This window comes from Mytilus californianus, unplaced genomic scaffold (genome assembly GCF_021869535.1).
Source record: "Mytilus californianus isolate M0D057914Y unplaced genomic scaffold, xbMytCali1.0.p SCAF_3, whole genome shotgun sequence".
Classification (NCBI taxonomy): domain Eukaryota; kingdom Metazoa; phylum Mollusca; class Bivalvia; order Mytilida; family Mytilidae; genus Mytilus; species Mytilus californianus.
Window position 1 is genome coordinate 3607477 of NW_026262679.1, and position 21373 is coordinate 3628849.

Sequence of the window (21373 nt, forward strand, 5' to 3'; positions counted from 1 at the left end):
CATACTGCCCAAGACCGAATGAAAATGAGCAATCTGCCAAATAAAATGCAGAAATTAGTTATGAACAAAAACGAAAAGGAAGTTCACACGTCTTCGCCATGGAAAAAAAAAGGATGCATCATATGACAATTATATCAATCTGGAAAAATCCTCCTGGATCCTCAACTGCATATCTTTTTATTCATCTCATCCCTAAATAGTTTATTACACTAAGACAATCTAAAGTAAACATCAATCAATTTTTCTTCTTATCTGTACACACAATTTGGAAAACGTCTCGACCAATTTACAGGTTAACCAATGTTTACAACACTTGGCCTTTACTGGCTGTTTGTTGACTCTAGTTGAATTACTAGTAGATGTCTTTTTTCGGTTTTAATGTGTTGTTAGGTTGATGTCTAATTGACATATACCTCACATCTATAATTCACACAACTGACTTTATTTGGTCTATATTAATTACATCATGCTATCCTTTATCACAAAATTTCATCAAGAATTGTTCTCTCAATTCCGGCCTATTGACACTGTTTGTGCTCTTAATCCAGTATACATGTATTTCAGTTTTCCTGCTTTTGACAAAATAATGAAGGCACTAAGTAAAATAATAAACACAGATATGGAGCACAGATGCTCATCTTTATTGTACTTCAGATATCAACTTCCATAATATACATAAAATCATAAAACTTTTTCTTGTGTAACAATTCTACTTATAACAAGATAAAACAAACAAGTTGTTTCAAAGGCATGAGTCTTTAATGGACTTGACTTTGGCACTTTTATTATAAACTGATATTAACTGGTATGTTTTTAAAACAAAACATAATACAATAGCTAAATAAACCATTTCATTTCTTTGAAGACCTTTATTGAGCACTGACTTAAAGACTATAAATGGTTTATACCAAAAGAGTACTATTTAACAATTAGAAAAATTTTATTTAGCACAAAGTCACTTAAGATTTATTGTCTTAATGTCAAAAACAAAATTTTGTAATAGTATAACCATATCATTAGAATGGAAAATTTGCTTAGAATATTAACTCAGTTTTTGGTACTAACATCTACAGTCTGTTATTTACAAACATAGTTACTGTATGCCTTGCTAGTAAGAGTGAAATAAATTGGTTTATTTAGCTACTGTAAATGATAGCACCTGTCACCAGTGCCGTATCTTGTCTGATGACTAGTTCAAATGACAGGATCTCTCTAGACTTAATGAAAGACAGTTGGTATCCATTGCCAAGGTTCCTTAATAAGCACATAATATAAGCTGTAACAGATATACATTATATGTACCTATATATCATGAGACAGTCAATCATGGAATGTTTTTTTCTTCATGTAAATCAAGCTTTATATGTTGGAATGTCAAGTAGCTTTTTATTTGTCTTATTTTCCAATTTTTGAAACAAACAATACATATATCTATACATTTTTCTTACTTTAATGGCAATGATGTTCAAATCTAAAACGTTCCCTAATCATACTTTGATTACAGAACAATCCTTTTTAATTTGTATAATTAATACAGACCATTGAACATTTACAACACATTGTATTAACATCACAATGTATTAAGTACATTTTCTTTCTGGAAGACAAATGAGGATGTATATAAGAAACTTTTCATTTGATTTTTGTCCCTTTTTCCCTTTTAAATGCAGATAGATGTCAAAACACATACATTTTAAAAGATACTTGCAGTGTTTTTATGAGAAAATATTCAACACTTAATCAAAGAAATGCCATTTTTATCCATTGATGTAGGTAATTTTGAATTGTTATAAAGGGGCAAAATTCAATGAATGAAAAATTTCCTAGATGAGATCGTATTATAAAAATGACTTCCTACTTGGGTTATTAATGTATATTAGATTGACTGTCACATGTTTCGGTGTTGACTTCGTTTGAACACATTTTGGTATTAGAATGTTTTTACCACAAGTCCATCGTGATTGATGTTATTGTGTCTTTCTTATAATCACACAATTGACAAAATATTTTATACAATATGATCATTCTTACTTGGTTGTCTAAATATAGTATGATTATTCAATAGGAACCATTCTCAATACACTAATTCATTTTTAAACAGTACTTCATGTTTTACATTTCAAAAATATCTCATGTACATGAGATAGTTTGTGGAAGAGGGCTTAATTTGTTTAATGATTTTTCACATATGTATTTCCTCTTCATGAACTCACATAGATTAAGTTAAATGACAAAATCTTTCTGTTCGAGCAGTTTGTATCAAACCTCCCATTAAAACTATTTAAGAATAATCATACTATATTAATCAACAAGCATTATTTGTTGATTCATGGGTTGTCTCCCCATTGATGTTCTCAGCACCTTGTGCTCCTTTCTAGAGCATTGGATACATCAAACAATTAAAGCATAAATAAAACAACTATATACACAACATCATTTTACACAAGCATATATAACATCCAGGAAGGGATTTATTTGATAAAAATTGGCGTATTCCTGATTCCCTGTACATTTCTTGTATGATTGATTTCAAATGCCCTTATCTGATATTGGATAATTCTTATCAGATGACAAAGATTAAATATCATTCATTAATTCACATAATCTTTTACTAAGTAAACAAAACATTTTTAAAATGCACATACACTGTCCTTTTAATCCAACAAGTATAATATTCACTATTTCTCTTCCAAAAGTTCTGAGCAAAAACATGACCTTCAAATGACATTCTCATTTTCACTGTTATGCTGATACATTTATGGTGGAAGAAATCAAGTTTGGCAAATATCGTGTATATATATATATATGTAAGTAAAACAGGTAATAACCAGTTAAAATTAAATATAAATGTTCAAAATTCTGTTATACATTGATTTAAGGAATCTTGTTTACTAACATACAGTGGCAACAGTGCCAAATATTTCATGCATATTTAGGACAAGATCAAAGTAACCATAATTAGGTCATAAAAATGAGAGACAAGCATAGCAATACTACATAGCTATATAGACAAACAAGTTTTTCACTTAAATATTCTTCACTTGGTATAATAAATACTAAGACAATATATTAGACTAATGCATGATACATGGTGTGTTTCACAGTAGATAATGAGGAGTTTGACCCTAAACATCCTGTGAAAAAAGTGATAGCTTTCAATGCTCAAAAAATTTAATTTCAATGATCCATTACAGTGGGATATGTTTTGTTAGTGTTAAAATTATGATAAATGCATAAAATTAATACTTGATCATAATTTTTACTGTACTGAAAATTATCATTAGTAATGTTATCACACAATAATGATAATATGATTTTTTTCCTCAAACTATAAATCCTATGTGTTGGCAAACAAAACTGCTATTAATGCCCCTTCTTTTCTGGAAGTATGAGGGCCATTATGAGATTTGTCTGATCTAAATAAGGCTTACAAGTAATTCTAATAATATTGATTTTGAAGAAAATACATCTGAAACATTTAATTCTCTTAGATAATAGACATTTATTTGTGCTTATCTGTTGTCTGTGGACCAGAAAATTGCACCAGTTTCCAGAAAGAAAAAAAAGGTCAGAAAAATGAGTGTTTTTAATGTACACAAATATAAGGCCAAATGTCAACATACTTGTCTTCATCAGTGATTAGGTATCATTTTCTCTTTTCTAAAATATTTTCTCATCTTGGATGAACATTCCATCATGTTTTACACCTTTGAAAGTTCAGGCCTTGTTCAATCAATCAACTATTTCTAAAACTTGTAAATGTGTGATAAGAAAATTGTCAGTGTAACATTATCCCTAGTTAAATTCAACTTATCTACAATTGAAGAAAACTATTTTTAAAAAAAATCTTTTTGCAATCAACTATTATCATTAGAAGAAGGAATAAGCATATATTAAACACCAATGATAGATTTGTTTGTCTTTTTATAAATTTAATAATGTCAAATGACTAGTCTCGGTTTATTTTGATCCAGTTTTTGTTCAGCTGATGAGCTGAGATAGACCCTTAGATACTACATTAATTGAATGTTTGATTTAAAGATAATAACAAATATGTATACACACTATTTACACAACATTAAATAACATACATTCCACATGTTTTTCTTAGTTGGTCACATTATAAAGTTTTGTCTAATTTTACACCACATTAGTAAGTTAGTTTTCCATAATTGTTAGCTTACAACCTCTCACACTTCTTCTTAAGGCTTAATAAATATTTCCTTACTTATACATTCAATCATCAGAAACTTGACTATTTAAGGTTGGTCATTTGACAAATTATACATTGAATTTGTAATTAGATAGCAGTTATCATTTCCACTCGTTATAGCAAAACTTACAACACATTGTATCAAAAAGCAACACAAATTTTATTTTTGATGAACTTAAGATTTTTTTTTAAATGTGCCAATAAGTAACTATTTATCTCCCTCCTCTGAATAATAATCTATGGATATTCATATAAATATTTATTGAATATATGTGTTTTTTTTCTAATTTGTATTCGTTTGCAAAATTTTCATTTTTCACATACTGAGCTTTAAGTAAAATTTTCCAAAATTTTGTATCAAATCTATAGCTGCAAAAATATCTAAAATGAAAGATGCAGAGAAGTCTTCATTTATGAAAAAATAAAATCTCACTAAAATGGTGAGGGAGTATCTAAAGAACTGTAAGTTCAATTGGCATGGCCATAAACATTTAAAATTCTTCTTTCATCCATCTTTACTTCCATTTCTTCTGGACAATGTCAATAATTTTGTACGGAAGTGTACTTTTGAAATACACGAAGATTATGTAATATATAAGTTATGAATAAACCTTTGACAGTCAAGTTTCTTCAGGATCTTGATAACAATTTAATTACAAACATCAGCAAATTGCATGATTGACCAAGGCATGTTTATAACATTAATATAAATTTCTATATATCACCCGTGTATGACATCACATCGTATCAAGTTTGTTACCCGTATTTATAATGATCTTATTTTGACATAATTTATAATATATTTTACATATCTATAACAAAAGCTATGACTCACTGTCACGATATTAATGACAACAATTATTTTACTATGGACATTGTAAACATATATGAGATTCTTATAAGTAAGTAACCAACATACTAGGGAGTTCCATATCAAATAATGTGATTTTTCAATAGAATATGCATGCCGAAAAGTACAAACAAAATCAAATTTTTGTTAAATCTTGTCATAATTCAAGAAAATAATAAGAAATCGTTTTCATACTGATAGAATAATAAAAAAAAAATATCTGTTATTTTTTTTTTTTGTATTCAATATTAAGCTATCATTTGCCTATGGATGAGATTGAAATAATTGTATCAAATTTTATTACAAATGTCTTTCATCCACACTTTATCGCATCCTAAATGTGAAAAGTAGTACTGAGATGACAAATATATTCCCCACATATGTAGTGTATTTAATACCTTATCATTTTAGAAGGGAAAATTAAAAATAAACATTGTCAATTTACAGATTTGGCATATTTCAATAGTTAAAGAGATGGCTTAAATATTCACATTACATGTTTTTCTGTAAAGATTTTACAAATATTCACATTACATGCTATTCTGTAAAGATTTTACAAACACATTTGAACTTCATTTGATATGTTCTTCGTCTTTCTCCAGTAAAAACTTTGTACATACATGTTTAAATGGGACTGTTGAATATTTGAGATCATTTAAGGATGAGTCCCACACAAAGATCTTTGACAATGTAATACATGTATAAAGAAAGACTGTGGTATAATTCAACTGACTTTGTGATTCATATATAACATGTGTTCATTCATTATTATAACAAATACTGTAATCAATTACTGTAACACATTATTACCATACTTATATAGATTGTGTTAATATAGTTGTAGTAAGTTGACATGATGTATCAACTTCATTGTGATGTGTTGTATGTTGGAGTTTTTTTTTATTTCATCTTTCATATTTCAGGTCTTCTGTTTATTTTTCTTCACACAATTTGTTAATTCCCGATAACAATTTTTTAAATTACGTTTTAGATTTCCAATAACTTTTTTCAGATTGGCACATCAAACAGACATGGAATCATAATTTTACATAACTGCCTAGAGAAACCAAAGTTAGATTGTTTATATTTTTATAAGCTATGGCATTTTAGCTTTTTATTGAACTGAAATTACAACAGTACTACATATTACTAGCTCTCTAAATCATTTTTTACATAAAAATGTCCCATGATGCAGAAAAAAATAACCTAGTATGAAAAATTTCATGACAACATCCAAGAGATTTCAAGCTTGTAATTTCTAACACAATATTTGTTAAAATAATGAAAATTTCAGAAAACACTGGTAATTATCTATAATATAGAACAATAAAAATAAAACAACAAACTTAATAAAAAAAAACTTATTTACATATTTACATCAAGTTGTTAAAACACATATCCACATATAGCAGTACTTGAAATATCCAGTTTTCAAACCTGTTAAATTTCATAATTTCCCCCAAAATGTTGCACTAACAACAAGAGAATATATCAAGTCTTTATGCTTTGCCTAGTTCTTTGCTGTTTAACAATTATCTCTCTTTATATGTTTACAATAAAATAGTCTTAAATGCAACTACTAACATGAAACATTACTTGTTGTTAGTCAACAATGGAATATGAACTTGCAGTTATATATACTCCAGCAATGATCCCTTGTAGTAATGTAAATATCAACCACTGAAGAAAATATTTCTGTAAGATTGAAAACCTGATATTCTTACGCCTTTACAAATGCCCATTTTAATAAATATACCAAAGGCTTGCTATATGAATGTGCTGGAACTTTTTGTAAAAATCAACAATATTTGGTCTCTCAGTGTATAAAATGGACCAAAGTTAACAAGGATGTTTAAATAAATAACAAATCAAATAACAACATTGAGTTAAAAACTTAGATCTTGGTTTTCTAAATTTTTATTTTTGATTGCACTTATCCTTTGAAAATTGTAGCTAGTTCTTTACTTGCTGATTTAGCTACTTTTTCATGTTCACCTAAATTGATGAAAGAAATGAAGGAAAATATATTTCACTTAAGCAGCAATTCACAAACAAATAAAAGGAGATGACTTTCTTTAGTTAGCTACACCTAGGTTAACAAGAGATGTACTATTTACCACTTTAATGCAATTTTCCCTCACATATATTTAAAATATACATCTTTACAGGAAAAGTTGTGTATAGATGACCTAATTATTCATTGAGCTGCATGAGGGTTTACATGTGAAGTCCATTCTAACTTAAATATTAGTCCTTTGATTTGTTTGCAACATTAAGATGTGTAAGATAGAATAATTTCATATTTTTTTATCCTTGAAAAAATTGAATAGGAGCAAATGGAAGCTAAAAATTACTTTGACCTAATTCTTGAATTAAACTTTAATATAAAGTCCTTCACTTTTTTCATCAAAGAATATTAATACTAAACAACAATGGAATTAAAATGCACTTTGATGGTGTATAAAGTTGTAAAATTCTTCAAGCACATAAAATATAGCACAAAATTCACAACAACAGGATATATAGGAGTAAAACATCAGAATCTTAGATTATAAAATAAAAATAATCGTTTGTTTCTTTATCCCACCATTTCTTGTGGTATTAAGATGTATCACAAAATATTGCACTCAGATCTATTTCTATAATTGGCACGTATGGTTCTGTATCACATGACCTCATACTTAAAGATCACAATGTCTATCACATTATTTTGATAACATATTGTTCCAATATAATTTTAAAACCTTTGCCATATTCTCAGATTCTTCATAATGATAAAAATTAAACAAAATAGTATATATCAAAAGTTCTTTGAGTCAACATGTTTATTAAGACTACTGGAATGATCTTTTATTACAATAAATACGGCAAGAATTGACTAGAACTACATTAAAGCACTATAATAGATGGTTAGCAAAATACTTTTTGATTCTGATGGTGTCCTTATATATGATTTTCATAAAACCAGAAAACACTTACCAAAGTGAGGACAGCTATTAGTTTATACATGTGTATATGTAATCTTATAAATCATTTACTGATGTTAAAAGGCTAAACTGAGAGGTATTATTAGATCTGACAACATAAAAATGATAATATGATTTCTATTAAGTATCAAAGTCATAAAGTAATTTCAAAGGGTACAAAATAATAACATAGAATTGACAAATTTATATTTTGCTTTAATTATCCATTACTTTCCTTAAACAAGACTTCAGTGTGATGATATCAAAACCCTACTCACAATGTTATTAACCAACCAATTATATCATTGCATGGATCTTAAATTTCCCTAATCCATTTTAATGAGTCATTATGTTTATTCATTTTTTCATTCACATACTTTTCATTGAGATTTTCCTTTTATGTTATTACTAATATACTATCATGAGTTACGTTAAACATCAATGTTTTTTTTAAAGGAACATTGAGTTAATTTGACATCTAAAAGATAACTGAAACGTTTGGTCAAAATAAAATATAAATGAAAAACATGTCAATAAAAAAAAACATGTTTTAACAAAATATCTTTTGTGTGTATATAAAGTATATATTACAATAAACAGACAAAACTGAAACCAATAAATTCATGTTGTACTGATAAAGAAAATTTCCCCAACTTCAGCTATTCCAATAATATTTTTGGTAAGTGCTTGCTGTACGTTGTCACTTCTGTTGCTGGTCAGACAGTAGGATCTCAATGTAGGCTAGTTCAGCGTCAGCTTGAGCATCAAATACTGCTAATGGTAGTTCACTATCTTCTTTTGGATACCAAGGCCACTTTAAGCTGTTAGACACCTGTGGGAAAGAATAAAAAGGTTTAGTACAACTAATATATATATGTTACAGTGAATTTGTATAATCAGTGATTATGTAGAATCCCTAAAATTTTCAGGGATTATGTAGAATCACTGGTTAGTTTAGGGGTTATATATAATCACTAAAATTTTCAGGGATTATGTAAAATCACTAGAAAAAAAGTCAGGGATTATACAGAATAACTGAAATGAAGAATTAGTTTCATTTATATAGAAAATGAATAAAATTTAAATAATTCATTCTTTAAAATCATATTAAAACATCATTATAAACATATAGATTGTAGAATGTAAAGCACAAAATGTTAAAATGATAACCTCGAATACATTAAAATGTTATGCACAACATATCAAAATGTTAGGAACAATATACTAAATTATTAAGCACAACATATTAAAATATTAAGCACAATATTTTAAAAAACAAACATTACATTCACTGTGGTTAAAATTAAAAAAAAATTAATAACTTTCTTAAACTATCCTGGATTTGTACCAAACTTGGACAGAAACTTGTTTATGATCAAAAGCTAGTATCTTGAAGGAAATTTAAAAACAAATTATTGCCTGTTTATCCGTACATTACTTATAAATGGACTTGGTTTTTTTTCAGCTAACATTCAGTCTGCAGTTAAAGTTTTTAAAACATTTATTAGATACATAAACCATTTCAGTAACTGTTAAACTAATCTATCATGTGCATGATCCTATCACACTGAAAATATAGACAACAGCAAAAGTAGGCGAGACACTGGGTTCCGCGGAACCCTTACGAATTTTTCTATACATTTAGTTGCTTCAGTTCTCTCAGTTTGAATTTCTTGTTCATTTGAACACAAAATACACACAGATGTTTCATAACCTTCCTCACCATTTGTTTTACTACAAATAAAATGAACTGTGGATTTACAGTTTGAACATTTTTTGTCATATAAATGATCTTTGAAAACCATAATGAACTTGAAATTAAATAAATTGCATATCATCTTCAGATATTTAAGATTTGTTATTTTTTTTAGATCCATGCCCACCAGCCCCAACCTTATGTTAATGTGTAATGATGTAAAGAGTGTTATCTATATGAAATATAAGAGATGGTAGGAGCCCTTAAACAATTTAAATACTTAAACTTTCAAGGAATAAGAAAACACAAATGACAAGTTATCTTTATCTAATTTTTATCAAACACAGGATCTTTTAATTATTGATAATCCCTGAAATCATACTAGGGAATTTGTAGAATAATTATATTAATGTTCAGTGATTATGTAAAATCACTGGTCATTTTCAGGGATTATATATAATCACTAATGATTTTGGTGATTCTACATAATCTCTGAAAAATCAGGGATTCTACATAATCCCTGATTATACAAATTCACTGTAACATATATACTTCTTCAGTTTTTATTTCCCTACTGATAATTACTTCAGAGATTTTATCAAAATAATAAGATACAATCAGTTGAACAAAGAAGACTTTTGTATAATTAATAGTGTACTCTTCAGCAGGTTGGGATGGGCAATGAGCCCTTAAGAGATTTTTAAATGTCCTGATTGCCAGTCATCTAAAAAAATAATATAATCATGGACAATATTCATCCCCTTTACTGAACCCCATACATTAGGATATAAATAGAGAATATCATATGGCTTTTTTAATATCACACCTGTATCAACAATAGACAACAATATAATCCCAAGAGCTCTGCTCGACGGATAATATTGGCTGAGGGTTGATACAGAGTGTGATATTTAAAAAGCAATATCATATACACTTTATCATATACATGTACCTCAAGTCCAACTAATTTATATGTTTTTTTCAGGCGACATGACGCAAAACATAAATAAGGGGTTTGATAAAGCCCTTGTAACCGTGACTGATATCGACTATGTGACTTCATACAGATAAGGGGTTTGATAAAGCCTTTGTAACCATGGCTGATATCCATTACGTGACGTCATACAGATAAGGGGTTTGATAAAGCCTTTGTAACCGTGACTGATATCAATTATGTGACGTCATACAGATAAGGGGTTTGATTTGATTTTGATTTTTTGGTGTTTTAACGCCGCTTTTAAGCACCACTTTTAGGCTATTTCGTGGCGGGCAGTTTTTATTGGTGGAGGAAGCCGGAGTGCCCAGAGAAAACCACTGACCTTCGATAGGAAAACTGACAATCCTAGTCAATTAAGATTGGAGTCGAGTGCACCCGCACGAGCGGTGTTCGAACTCACAACCTCAGTGTTGACTGGCTAGTGATTACAGTAGTAACTACTTAGACCACTCGGCCATAAAGGCCCCGATAAGGGTTTGATAAAGCCCTTGTAACAGTGACTGATATCCATTACATGACGTCATACAGATAAGGGGTTTGATAAAGCCTTTGTAACTGTGACTGATATTGATTATGTGACGTCATACAGATTAGGGGTTTGATGAAGCCCTTGTAACCGTGACTGATATTGATTATGTGACGTCATACCAGGGCTTCCAAAAAATATTTGAGCAAGCTGGACATTTTAGGTCATATCCTGATTTTAATCCCTTAAGACTTAGTATCAAAAGGCAACTATGGTAATCAGTTGGCCATCATATAACCAATGATTGACATTAAAACGATATTAAAACTTTACTTTGATATAAATTCGATGTTCTGACGTAAACTGTTAAACTGACAGTATATCATTCGACGTGTGCAACCTCAGCATACTAAAATCTGCCTTAGACTCTTTATTTGTGCAAAATAACTTTGTCAAAAACTTTTACTTTCATTTTTAAAAAGCACATTTTTCTGATACCGGATGTTGACTTGACAATGGTAAAACACGGATAAGAGACAGATAAGTAAATTCTGTGTACGTTTACAAAGCACGATTGAGTTTAAGTAGCTCTTTCCACGTTATTTCTTCAAGAAAATACTCGAAATGAACGTTAGATAAAGGTATCAATGATTATTTTAGCATTTTTGAAGAATTAGGATGCATAATTAAATTTCCCACCTGCGCACACGTGTACTAGTTCAAACAACATGGTTCTGACGATTTTCGTTTAAAACCTTTTTAAATTTTTCATCAAATCATATTTATAAACATATTTCTGATAGTTTCAATCTTTTTGACTAAATAAATTAAATTGAAACCGCTGAAATGTAAGAAAATAACTTTGAATAGACTGATCAATGTCTGGCACAAAATGTTTTACCTGTCGCCTGAACAGGTAAATTTCAGCTGTCTGACAACTAATTAACCTTGATTAAAATGAGAAGGTATTAAAGTAGGGTTTGTTTTGATAGTACTTATTCATCATGTCACTTTTATGACCAGAAATGTGTGGCTGTTCATAATGAAGGCAAAAGGTCAGGTCAAAAGATCGCATAAACTTCAATTTTTTTTAATTATGTTAAATGACCGTCTCTTAAGAAAGCCTTGAAAACTAAAAGTAGATGTCTGTTTCATGCTTTTCCCAGTTGGACAATGTCCAGTAAATTTATAAATGTCCGGAATACATGTATATGACCCTTTTAGAAGCCATGGAAATACACAGTTTAGCACTATACATACACCTACCCAGGCATGCAGTTTATTAACACGTCGATCTATCATATATAATCAAAACCTACACTGACTACAAAATCATCATCCACATAAGCATATCGAGCTGGTGTTTCTTCATCTTCATCCAAAGTGGCAATACATGACAGAGGAATATCAAATTTCTTCAACTGCTCACCACGTAGTCTGGCGATAGCCATTATATCATCATCCAAAATCTCATACCCTACAAAACAGTCTACAATGTAATACATAAATATAATATCTGATCTTACCCTAAAAACAGAGTTTTAAAGATAGCTTAATCACATTTATAGAACATGCAGGTATATTAAGAAATGTGAAAAAAAAATTTAAACAGAATAATTCTACATGTATCAAAATTGTGAATTTGAGTTACATATTATCGTTCACGGTTATAATTTTAACATTCTTATATTAAAACAAAATACTGATCTGGAATATTTGTGATACTAAGAGTACTTCAATTCTTGAAAAAAGATCAATATGGCTCATTCTTAAAAGACGTCAATGAAATTAAAACGGTAAAACTTAAACATCTTAATTCAAAACAAACCAAGCAAGGTAAATTCTTCAAGTTTGGTACATCTCCAAGCCAACATGACAAATGTGTCTTCTTCCATGTGACTAAAGTATGGTATAGGAAAGCCATCATTCAAACCATCAATGATGTAAATTGATCTGAGGGTGTCTTTGTAATGTGATGAGAAATAATTGATGGCAGATGGATTGAGATCTGTACAGAACATTTGTCTAAAACATGTTAGAGGTAAGGCTGGCTGAAGGATGTCTAGAAGGCCCTGTACACCATCATAGGAATGGATCAAGTTGACAGTCACCTCCAGCTTTGGGCAGTTCTTCCTGACTGCAATCCAAGAGTAGTTTGTCACTTTCTCATGCTCTGAGTCAATTCCATGAACGTTGACAACTAAGGTCTCCAGTCTGTTTTTACAGCCTGAACTAAATGCTGAGAGAAGTTCATTACTCATATGATCATAGTCTACACTAAGATGTCTCAAGGCTGTGAATGTTAGGAACTGTGATGCACTGAGATCAATAATACCATAGTTCTCTGAATCTTCTTTAATGCTGGCAATGTGAAGACTTTCTAACATACGTGAGCAGTTCCTTCCAAGTAAGTCAAGGATAATACTGGAATGTTCTAGTAACTCTTCTGCAAATCCCAAGGAAAAGTGTTTCAGTTTTTTGCTGTTCTTTATAATACTTTCAATGCAGTCTAAAAACCTGAAAACAAAAGTATTATTTATAGAAATTTCGGATTGTCTTAAGTTTTGCATTACAATGTAGCTGTACCTCATGAAAATGGTCAAAGATATACATTTTATAGTAACTTGCAAATGATATAATATTCCACTGTTTCATAACATTTGGTTGAGGCAAACTAAAATAAGAGGAAGGAAACCAATTTTGGGACGTACGGATGGCCACGGGTAACATTTAATGCTCCCTCCACTGCAATGGGGGCATAAAAATGCAGGCCACCGCTTAAAATGACTGCAAAGGTCGAACCCTGAATATTTGGGGCAAGTATGGACACTACATTCAAGCTTGATACAGCTCTGAATTTGGAGTGTGACCATATCCAAATACACCAAAAATTTATTTCTTAATGGACAATATTAGCTAAGTTTTTAAAGGGGTTCACTTCATAAAAAAATAAATGTGTATAGTGTCCACATGTGGACACTGAAGAATTCAACTTTGAATTAAACCCAATTGAAATTGGTCTAGAAATATGCAATTTATACAAAGTATTTTGATAATACTTGCTTTTTGGCCCCTTTAATTTTTCCTAAATAGATAGGGCCATAACCACCAAAGTCAATCCCAACCTTCCTTTTTTGGTACATGTATGTAACCTTTTGGTACAATTTCATAGAGATCCATAGACTTATACTCCACTTATTGTCCGGATTCTGGAAAACCAGAAAATCCTTGTTTTTGACACAAAACCCCCAAAATCAATCCAAACCTTCCTTTTGATGTATGGAACCTTGTTGTAAATTTCATAGAGATCCATACATGATACAATTATACTCTCAAGTTATTGTCTTGAAATTAAACGTCTTCCGAGGAAGATATCATACCATTATACGACCGCATTTTAGTGGTCGTATAATAATGCACATGGTACTCGTCAGGTTGGGTTCATTAGAAGTTTCCAATTTGGAAAACAATCAGACCAGAGGCAGATTTAGGGGGAAGGTCCAGGGGCTCCCCCTTATGGAGCTTCATATATGATATCGATAAATACTAGGGATGTCAACTCTGCGAACAATTACTTATCGAGTACCCGTTGGTTTTATCGAGCGATACTTGAGTAATTGCTCGGAAATATATCTACAACACGGAAACACAAAAATTAGTCTTTTACATTCTGTGGTTTGTTGTTCAACGGACGAAAAACCATCTACACAAGTATCTGGGACAAGGAATTAAACACCCTAATTAAAAGCTCATTACCTACATGTACATGTACTAATTAAGTAAAAAACAATAATCTAATCAATATAATTTAATGAACACTTATTTAAAAAATGATAACAAGGAAAACCATATCAAACAATAGTTTTTGGTAATCGTTAAGAAAACAAAATTAATGTTTACAATAGGGGTATGGATTAGAAGTTTAACTATTCACTGAGGGCCACCAGAGGATGCAACGTATTTATTTTATTTGGAAACATTTTCTTGTCAACTTTTTTCATGTTTTTTGGGGACAGTTGGTTTTGCAACTTTGTGAATTACAGTCTTGCAGACGAAAATATTTAATCTGACAGTACAATGTGACGGAATGGCTAAGACATGTTTAGTTTAAAGTGTAAGCCTATGTATAACACACATATTTTCGGAGGCATTTTAAATGTCAATTTAGCACAAGCATTCGAAATAAAATGTATTTTATTTACTAGTATGATTAGTCAGTGATGCCTTCTTAATTTACCGAACGATGTTCACAAGAAGATATATTTTATATAAATAATTAAAGAAGACAGCAATATTCTAACAATCAATCGATTAGTCGAGTATCGTTTTGGTATTCGATACTCTGTACTACAGAGCGATAGTCGAATACTCGAGTACTCGTTGACATCCCTAATAAATACATAGACTTTTTACAAGTATCACTCCACATATCGGCTTGCCAGATGGCCCCCCTTTTTCAAAATCCTGGAATCGCACCTGCAGACCAATCCTTGTGGTGTTTGAGGATTTTTAGAAGTTCTCCTAATGAATTGGTGGTTTCTTTCCTAGATCCTTACGGTTGAATTTGCCGCTTTCCTCTATTACCATATGTTATATTTTTCGGATGAGCTATTCAGCAGCTGTTGAGGTGATCCTGTATGCTTTTATGTTTTACACAAATTACTGCATGGTATATATTGATGTTTTGGAAAAAGTTAACTCTCTAATGATAAGACCTGCCTGGCCATGCTGGGGGACTGGGTAGGAATGTATATGTACCAATTCAGTCAAGATTAAAATCAAACCTCTCGCTTACTATTGTTATTTAGGATCTCCTGTAGTTGGTGATCGCAATACTGGTATACCAGTATTGTCCATAATACTGGTATAAAAATTTTGTACCAGTATTGTGACTTTTTTTTAAAAAAACAACAATACTGGTACATTACTGATATACCAGTATTGTAGTTGTATTGTTCACTATACTTTAAGGTGTAGAATGAAAAATGAAATTTAAGCAAAATTAGATATTAAAGATCAAAGGGAGATTAAATGAACTCAAAAAGATTATAGAGGATAATTGTGAAATCAATTAACAACCAGTTAAAAATAATTACTATACTTGTACAAATAAACAATCAAAGCGCTGTAAGCGCTGAGGCAGTTAACCAAAAACCAAGGCAAACGTAATTATGAAAACTGTGGCAATGTTGCTTCAACATTTAACATTCATATATTGTACATTTATGTTTATCTAATGAATTAATTATTAAGGCAAATAATTTATATGTTATCAAACAGGAGGGGTGGGTGACCCCATGGACTCCCCCTAGATTTCATTTGATAAGTTATATTGTCCCATACTTGAATATATATGGTTTAGGGGTGGGGATCCCAACTGTTTCAAAAGTTCCCAAACAGGAGGGGGTGGGTGACCCCAGGAACTCCCCTATATTTAATTTCATTTTAGTTATATAGTCCCATACATGAATGTATATGGTTGAGAGGTGGGGATCTCATCCGTATCAAAGTTATCAAACAGGAGGGGTAGAGTGGCCCAAAGGATGCCACCTATATATCATATGATTTGCTTACATTCAGGTATTATATAATATAGGTGCATTATTTGTGAAAATAAAGTAAGAAACTTCCAGCTACTTTAACCAGAGACATATAACCATCCAAATTTAGAAAACTATACCCCTTCAAAATTGCAGTAATATGTTTACACTTTAAAAGCATCTTACATGCATTATCAACATTTATCACTGATAAAGAAAATTTATACTGTGACCAGGAATATATATATTGTTAGATATACTGTGACCAGCTGTCACATTGTATTGGATTTTGACATTAAAATTTGTCAAAAGGTAATTTTGACTTTCTGTATAAAATATTTTCTGCTTTTTCTTTCTTTTACATATATCTTTTGGTTTTCAATTCTAGTGTTTATATTCATTTACCATGCATAGATGTATTTTGTCACCTGCCTGGATTTTTTTTTTTAGTTGATTGCCAAAACCCGGAATTACCCATATCCGCTTCCGGAGTGGATCCGATATTATAATTGTCTTCACGGCATCCATTGTCATTGTGTTTACAATGTTGTTTTTGTCAGTCAGATACGATTTTACTCGAATTTACACATTATTTGTCGGCGACTTTCTGTATAAAGCTAGCGGTTGAACAAAATGAACATCGCTGTCATAAATAATAATGATGAAAATAAGTTTTGAGATCGTTTATTTGGAGACTTTGGTGAAAAGGTTTGCAAAGTTATTTTTTATTTTCTTTCAAGTGGAAGGTCTGTCGGGCGTAGCTAGTTACCAAGTCGAAAGTCCTATTACAAAAGTGGAAGGTCGCGGACCTCGGACCACCGCTAGTTTAAACCCCTGCCTCCAAATTAAAAAGATACGAAAATTTCGTCTACTAATTTGAAATTGCCGCCAACAGCATGAACAGTTAAACTTATTATATAATAGACTACTGACGTAGTTGTACTACGTATTGACGACAAACAATATTCCTACGACTTTTGCCATTTGAGATTAGAGATTTTCGGCGATTAAATATTTCATACAATTGTTCTTTGACATCTTAGCCAAAAGCACAGGCGATAATAAACTACATAAGGATTCCTAATGAGCACTACTTCCTATGTGCAACTTCAAAACTTTTGGGTGATTCGACGATCATTTAAGGTTTTTCTGGTCATATTTTTTGTAATCCAGAATTAAAAGTATTAAAAAAGTGTTCAATTAGTTATATATAACGTAGTAGCCAGCTAGATAATAACAATGGCAAGTATTTTAGCATTTATTGGGTAGGACACAAATCTAGGGTGCTCGCATAATGCAGCTTAACTGCATAAAAATTATTGTAATTACTTCATCTTATTCAAACAATTGATAATTATATAAATAATTGCTAATAATTTTATCATATTTCTATATTTTATTTAGTTCAATTTAGATAAAAAAAATAAAGCTTTATTATCTGAGTTATTATTTAATAAATTCAAGCAAATTGTTACACTATAACACTGTAAATTCAGCATTTACATGTATGCGATCGTATATTTTTTACAGATATTTTAATACATGTATACTAAGATTCTAAGCATTTGTTTGTCTTTATTTTCTTATCAATCTTTCACAATAAACATGATAAAAGATATCAATATCCATTAAACATAAAAAGTTGCTTAATAGGGGAACCTGATTATAATCAAATTAACTTGTTTGTCTACATGATTGTTAAGGGTAGTTAAAGCAGTTGATTCAGAACCATGGGCAATACAATTTGTAGCAGATACATCTACTGGTACAAATACTCAAATACTAATACTAGACAAGCACTCCTACAGTAAGAGAGCCGTACAGGTGTTATCTAAACAAGCTTGTAATCTAGTAAGCGTAAGAGAAAGTCCACAGACTGAATGCATAAATATCAATATAGGAAGTGGGGGTTGCAGAAATGCCATCTGAAGAAGAAATAAACAATACCAATGCTGATGATACAGTAGCTATAACAGCATTAATGTCAATATAAACTTCACTAACATATACTATTGAGACTTGGAAATAGAGAGCTGGAAGAAAACATAGAAGAAAGTAAAGAGTTTGTTAAAATGCTGAGACAGTACGGTTCCCTTAAGAAAAAAACATCAGATGATTTAACACTTTCTTTGATTACATTCACAGCTAGTGTACCATCAATGGCATCATCAGTTAAACATACAATCCTTCCATATGAAATTGTCATGTCATATGATAATATCATTATGCATATACATGTATATGTGACACCTTTAATAAAAGATTAATAACCTATATATATGTATTGTTTATTTAAAAAAAAAACACAATACTGGTACAATACTGGAATACAATACTGGTACAAAATTTTTATACCAGTATTGTGCACAATACTAGTATACCAGTATTGCGATCACCAACTACAGGAGATCCGTTATTTATACATGTTATATGTCGTGTGTTGGAGCGTGACACATAAATAAACGATACCAAGTGAGAGGTTTGATTTTAATCAGACTGCAATTCAGTGTGTTAAATGTTTCTCTTTACAACATATGTTATCTGGTGGTGGTTCCCCTAGATAGGAGGAATATATGAAGTTAACCTGCTGGCAGCAGCCATTTAAGTTTTTCTTAAAATCTATATTGAAAATGAATTTTAGTTATTAAAGTGTCACAATTTCAATAACTTTGTCAACATCTGTTCATGCACATGCTTTTGTTTACAGTTATGATCTAAACTTAAAATAAATTTGATTGGTTGAATTACTATTTAAAGGTCACAGCTGGTATTTGTAAATATTTACGTCATGGCGCTTACCTGTCAATAAAATACGTTGACTGTGTATCAGGCCATTCAATGTGACAACTCGAAGGCAACAACGAAAAACTTGTTAGATTCTTATTTCCACAAAGTACATCTAAGATCTGTGAGCATTCACGAACTTCTTTGTGGTTGTGGGAGTCAAAATTTATAACCACTTGTCTGACGAATCTCCCACATCTGTCTGTCAAAAACTTCGTCCTCTGTCTGTCTGAATAACTTGTTCTGAAATTAATCTTTTGCCAAAATAATGGATGAAAAAGACAGTTCCTCCATCTTTTACAACTTGATGAAGCGTTCAGTCTGTCTTTATGCGAAAGGTAGGATAAAATATCCACAATAAGGACACTGGGCAACGAGCTCCAGTTTGGTCTCGCTGCCATCTTCGAAACTTGCAAAATACGTCAGATCACGTGATATTATGGTTAGGGTACATTCGGATTTTTCGGGTTTTATCAAAAATAAACATATAAAAAAAATACCGCGAAAATATGAAAATTTTTCAGACACTGACAGTTCAATCAGTTTAGAAGCCCCTCATGGGGGCATCCAAGTAATCACATAATCACAAAAGTTTTGCCAATTTAATCACATAATCATTAAAAGTACAGTCCTAGATTATCAAATAATTAATCATGAAATATTTGGTCTGGTAAACCAGAGACATATAATATATGAATGTCTCTGGGTAAACTAATCAAATAATCACTATACAAACGGCCAAGTAATCACATAATCAAAAACCCCATGAGGAGGCTCAGTTTAGGGGGTTTATATCAGGACTAAAATTTTTTTCGACTTTTATAAAAAAAAAATACACAAAAAATCAAAAATACCCCAAAACAAAAAACGATTTATTAATAAAATTTTACTTTTGTTTCCAGCCGAAGGCAGGCGTGTATCAACCCGTACGCAAAAACGCAATTGCGTACACATCGAAAATTTTACAAAAATAAAATATGGTAAATCTAGTAAAAATAAAACTAAAGTAATAAATTAAATTAAAAACTATTTTACAAATTAAACATGTTAATAATCACTTTGTAGCTATATTCCATTCTTGAAATTACTTTTCATTTACGGAACCAGCATCATGATTATATGTTGCTGATGCAAACAATTAAAATGGTCCTCGAGGTGTCAGAAAACAATTCTATGCCTCCTTACCCAGTCCTGACATCTTTTCTGAAGATTTCAAAATAACTGGCGAAATAAAATATGACGTTATAAAGAGACCATGAACACCGATTCATTCTCATGGTTTTCCTGTGAGGTATGTATAGTCTTAATTATATTACGTCGTCATAACAGATTTTTTTAAACAGTCCAGTCAGACTTAAGTTTAACAAGGTTGGTAAAGGGTAATTTTCGTGCATCGTGCTTGCCGTTTTTTTAAATTTAAATTGACGATCAACGAGTTTTTACTTTTTTAGCTCACCTGGCCCGAAGGGCCAAGTGAGCTTTTCTCATCACTTTGCGTCTGTCGTCCGGCGTCGTCTGTTTTTACAAAAATCTTCTCCTCTGAAACTACTGGGTCAAATTTAACCAAACTTGGTCACAATCATCATTGGGGTATCTAGTTTAAAAAATGTGTCCGGTGATCCGGTCAACCAACCAAGATGGCCGCCATGGCTAAAAATAGAACATAGGGGTAAAATGTAGATTTTGGCTTATATCTCTGAAACCAAAGCATTTAGAGCAAATCTGACATGGGGTAAAATTGTTTATCAGGTCAAGATATATCTGCCCTGAAATTTTCAGACAAATCTGATAACCTGTTGTTGGGTTGCTGCCCCTGAATTGGTAATTTTAAGGAAATTTTGCAGATTTTGGTTATTATCTT

General features: G+C 30.9%; 1 protein-coding gene across 1 annotated transcript; it reads right to left on the bottom strand.

Moving 5' to 3' along the window:
• Window positions 1-620: 620 nt before the first annotated feature.
• On the bottom strand, window positions 621-19924 carry LOC127732914 (F-box only protein 33-like). Its single transcript, XM_052242126.1, has 4 exons — window positions 19528-19924; window positions 13017-13705; window positions 12508-12665; window positions 621-8861 (listed from the first exon to the last, which is right to left on the bottom strand). Exons 1-4 carry the CDS (start codon window positions 19911-19913, stop codon window positions 8730-8732), a joined length of 1365 nt encoding a protein of 454 aa, XP_052098086.1. The 5' UTR covers window positions 19914-19924; the 3' UTR covers window positions 621-8729.
• Between the last annotated feature and the right edge of the window lie 1449 nt (window positions 19925-21373).

Coding starts and splice junctions, on each gene's coding strand:
- LOC127732914 (XM_052242126.1), bottom strand. CDS start 19,913: ATGGCAGCGAGACCAAACTGGAGCTCGTTGCCCAGTGTCCTTATTGTG. Junction 12,666..13,016: donor TGAAGAATTTACCTTGCTTG/GTTTGTTTTGAA, acceptor ACTGTTTTGTAG/GGTATGAGATTTTGGATGAT. Junction 8,862..12,507: donor ATGATGATTTTGTAGTCAGT/GTAGGTTTTGAT, acceptor TCTTTCCCACAG/GTGTCTAACAGCTTAAAGTG.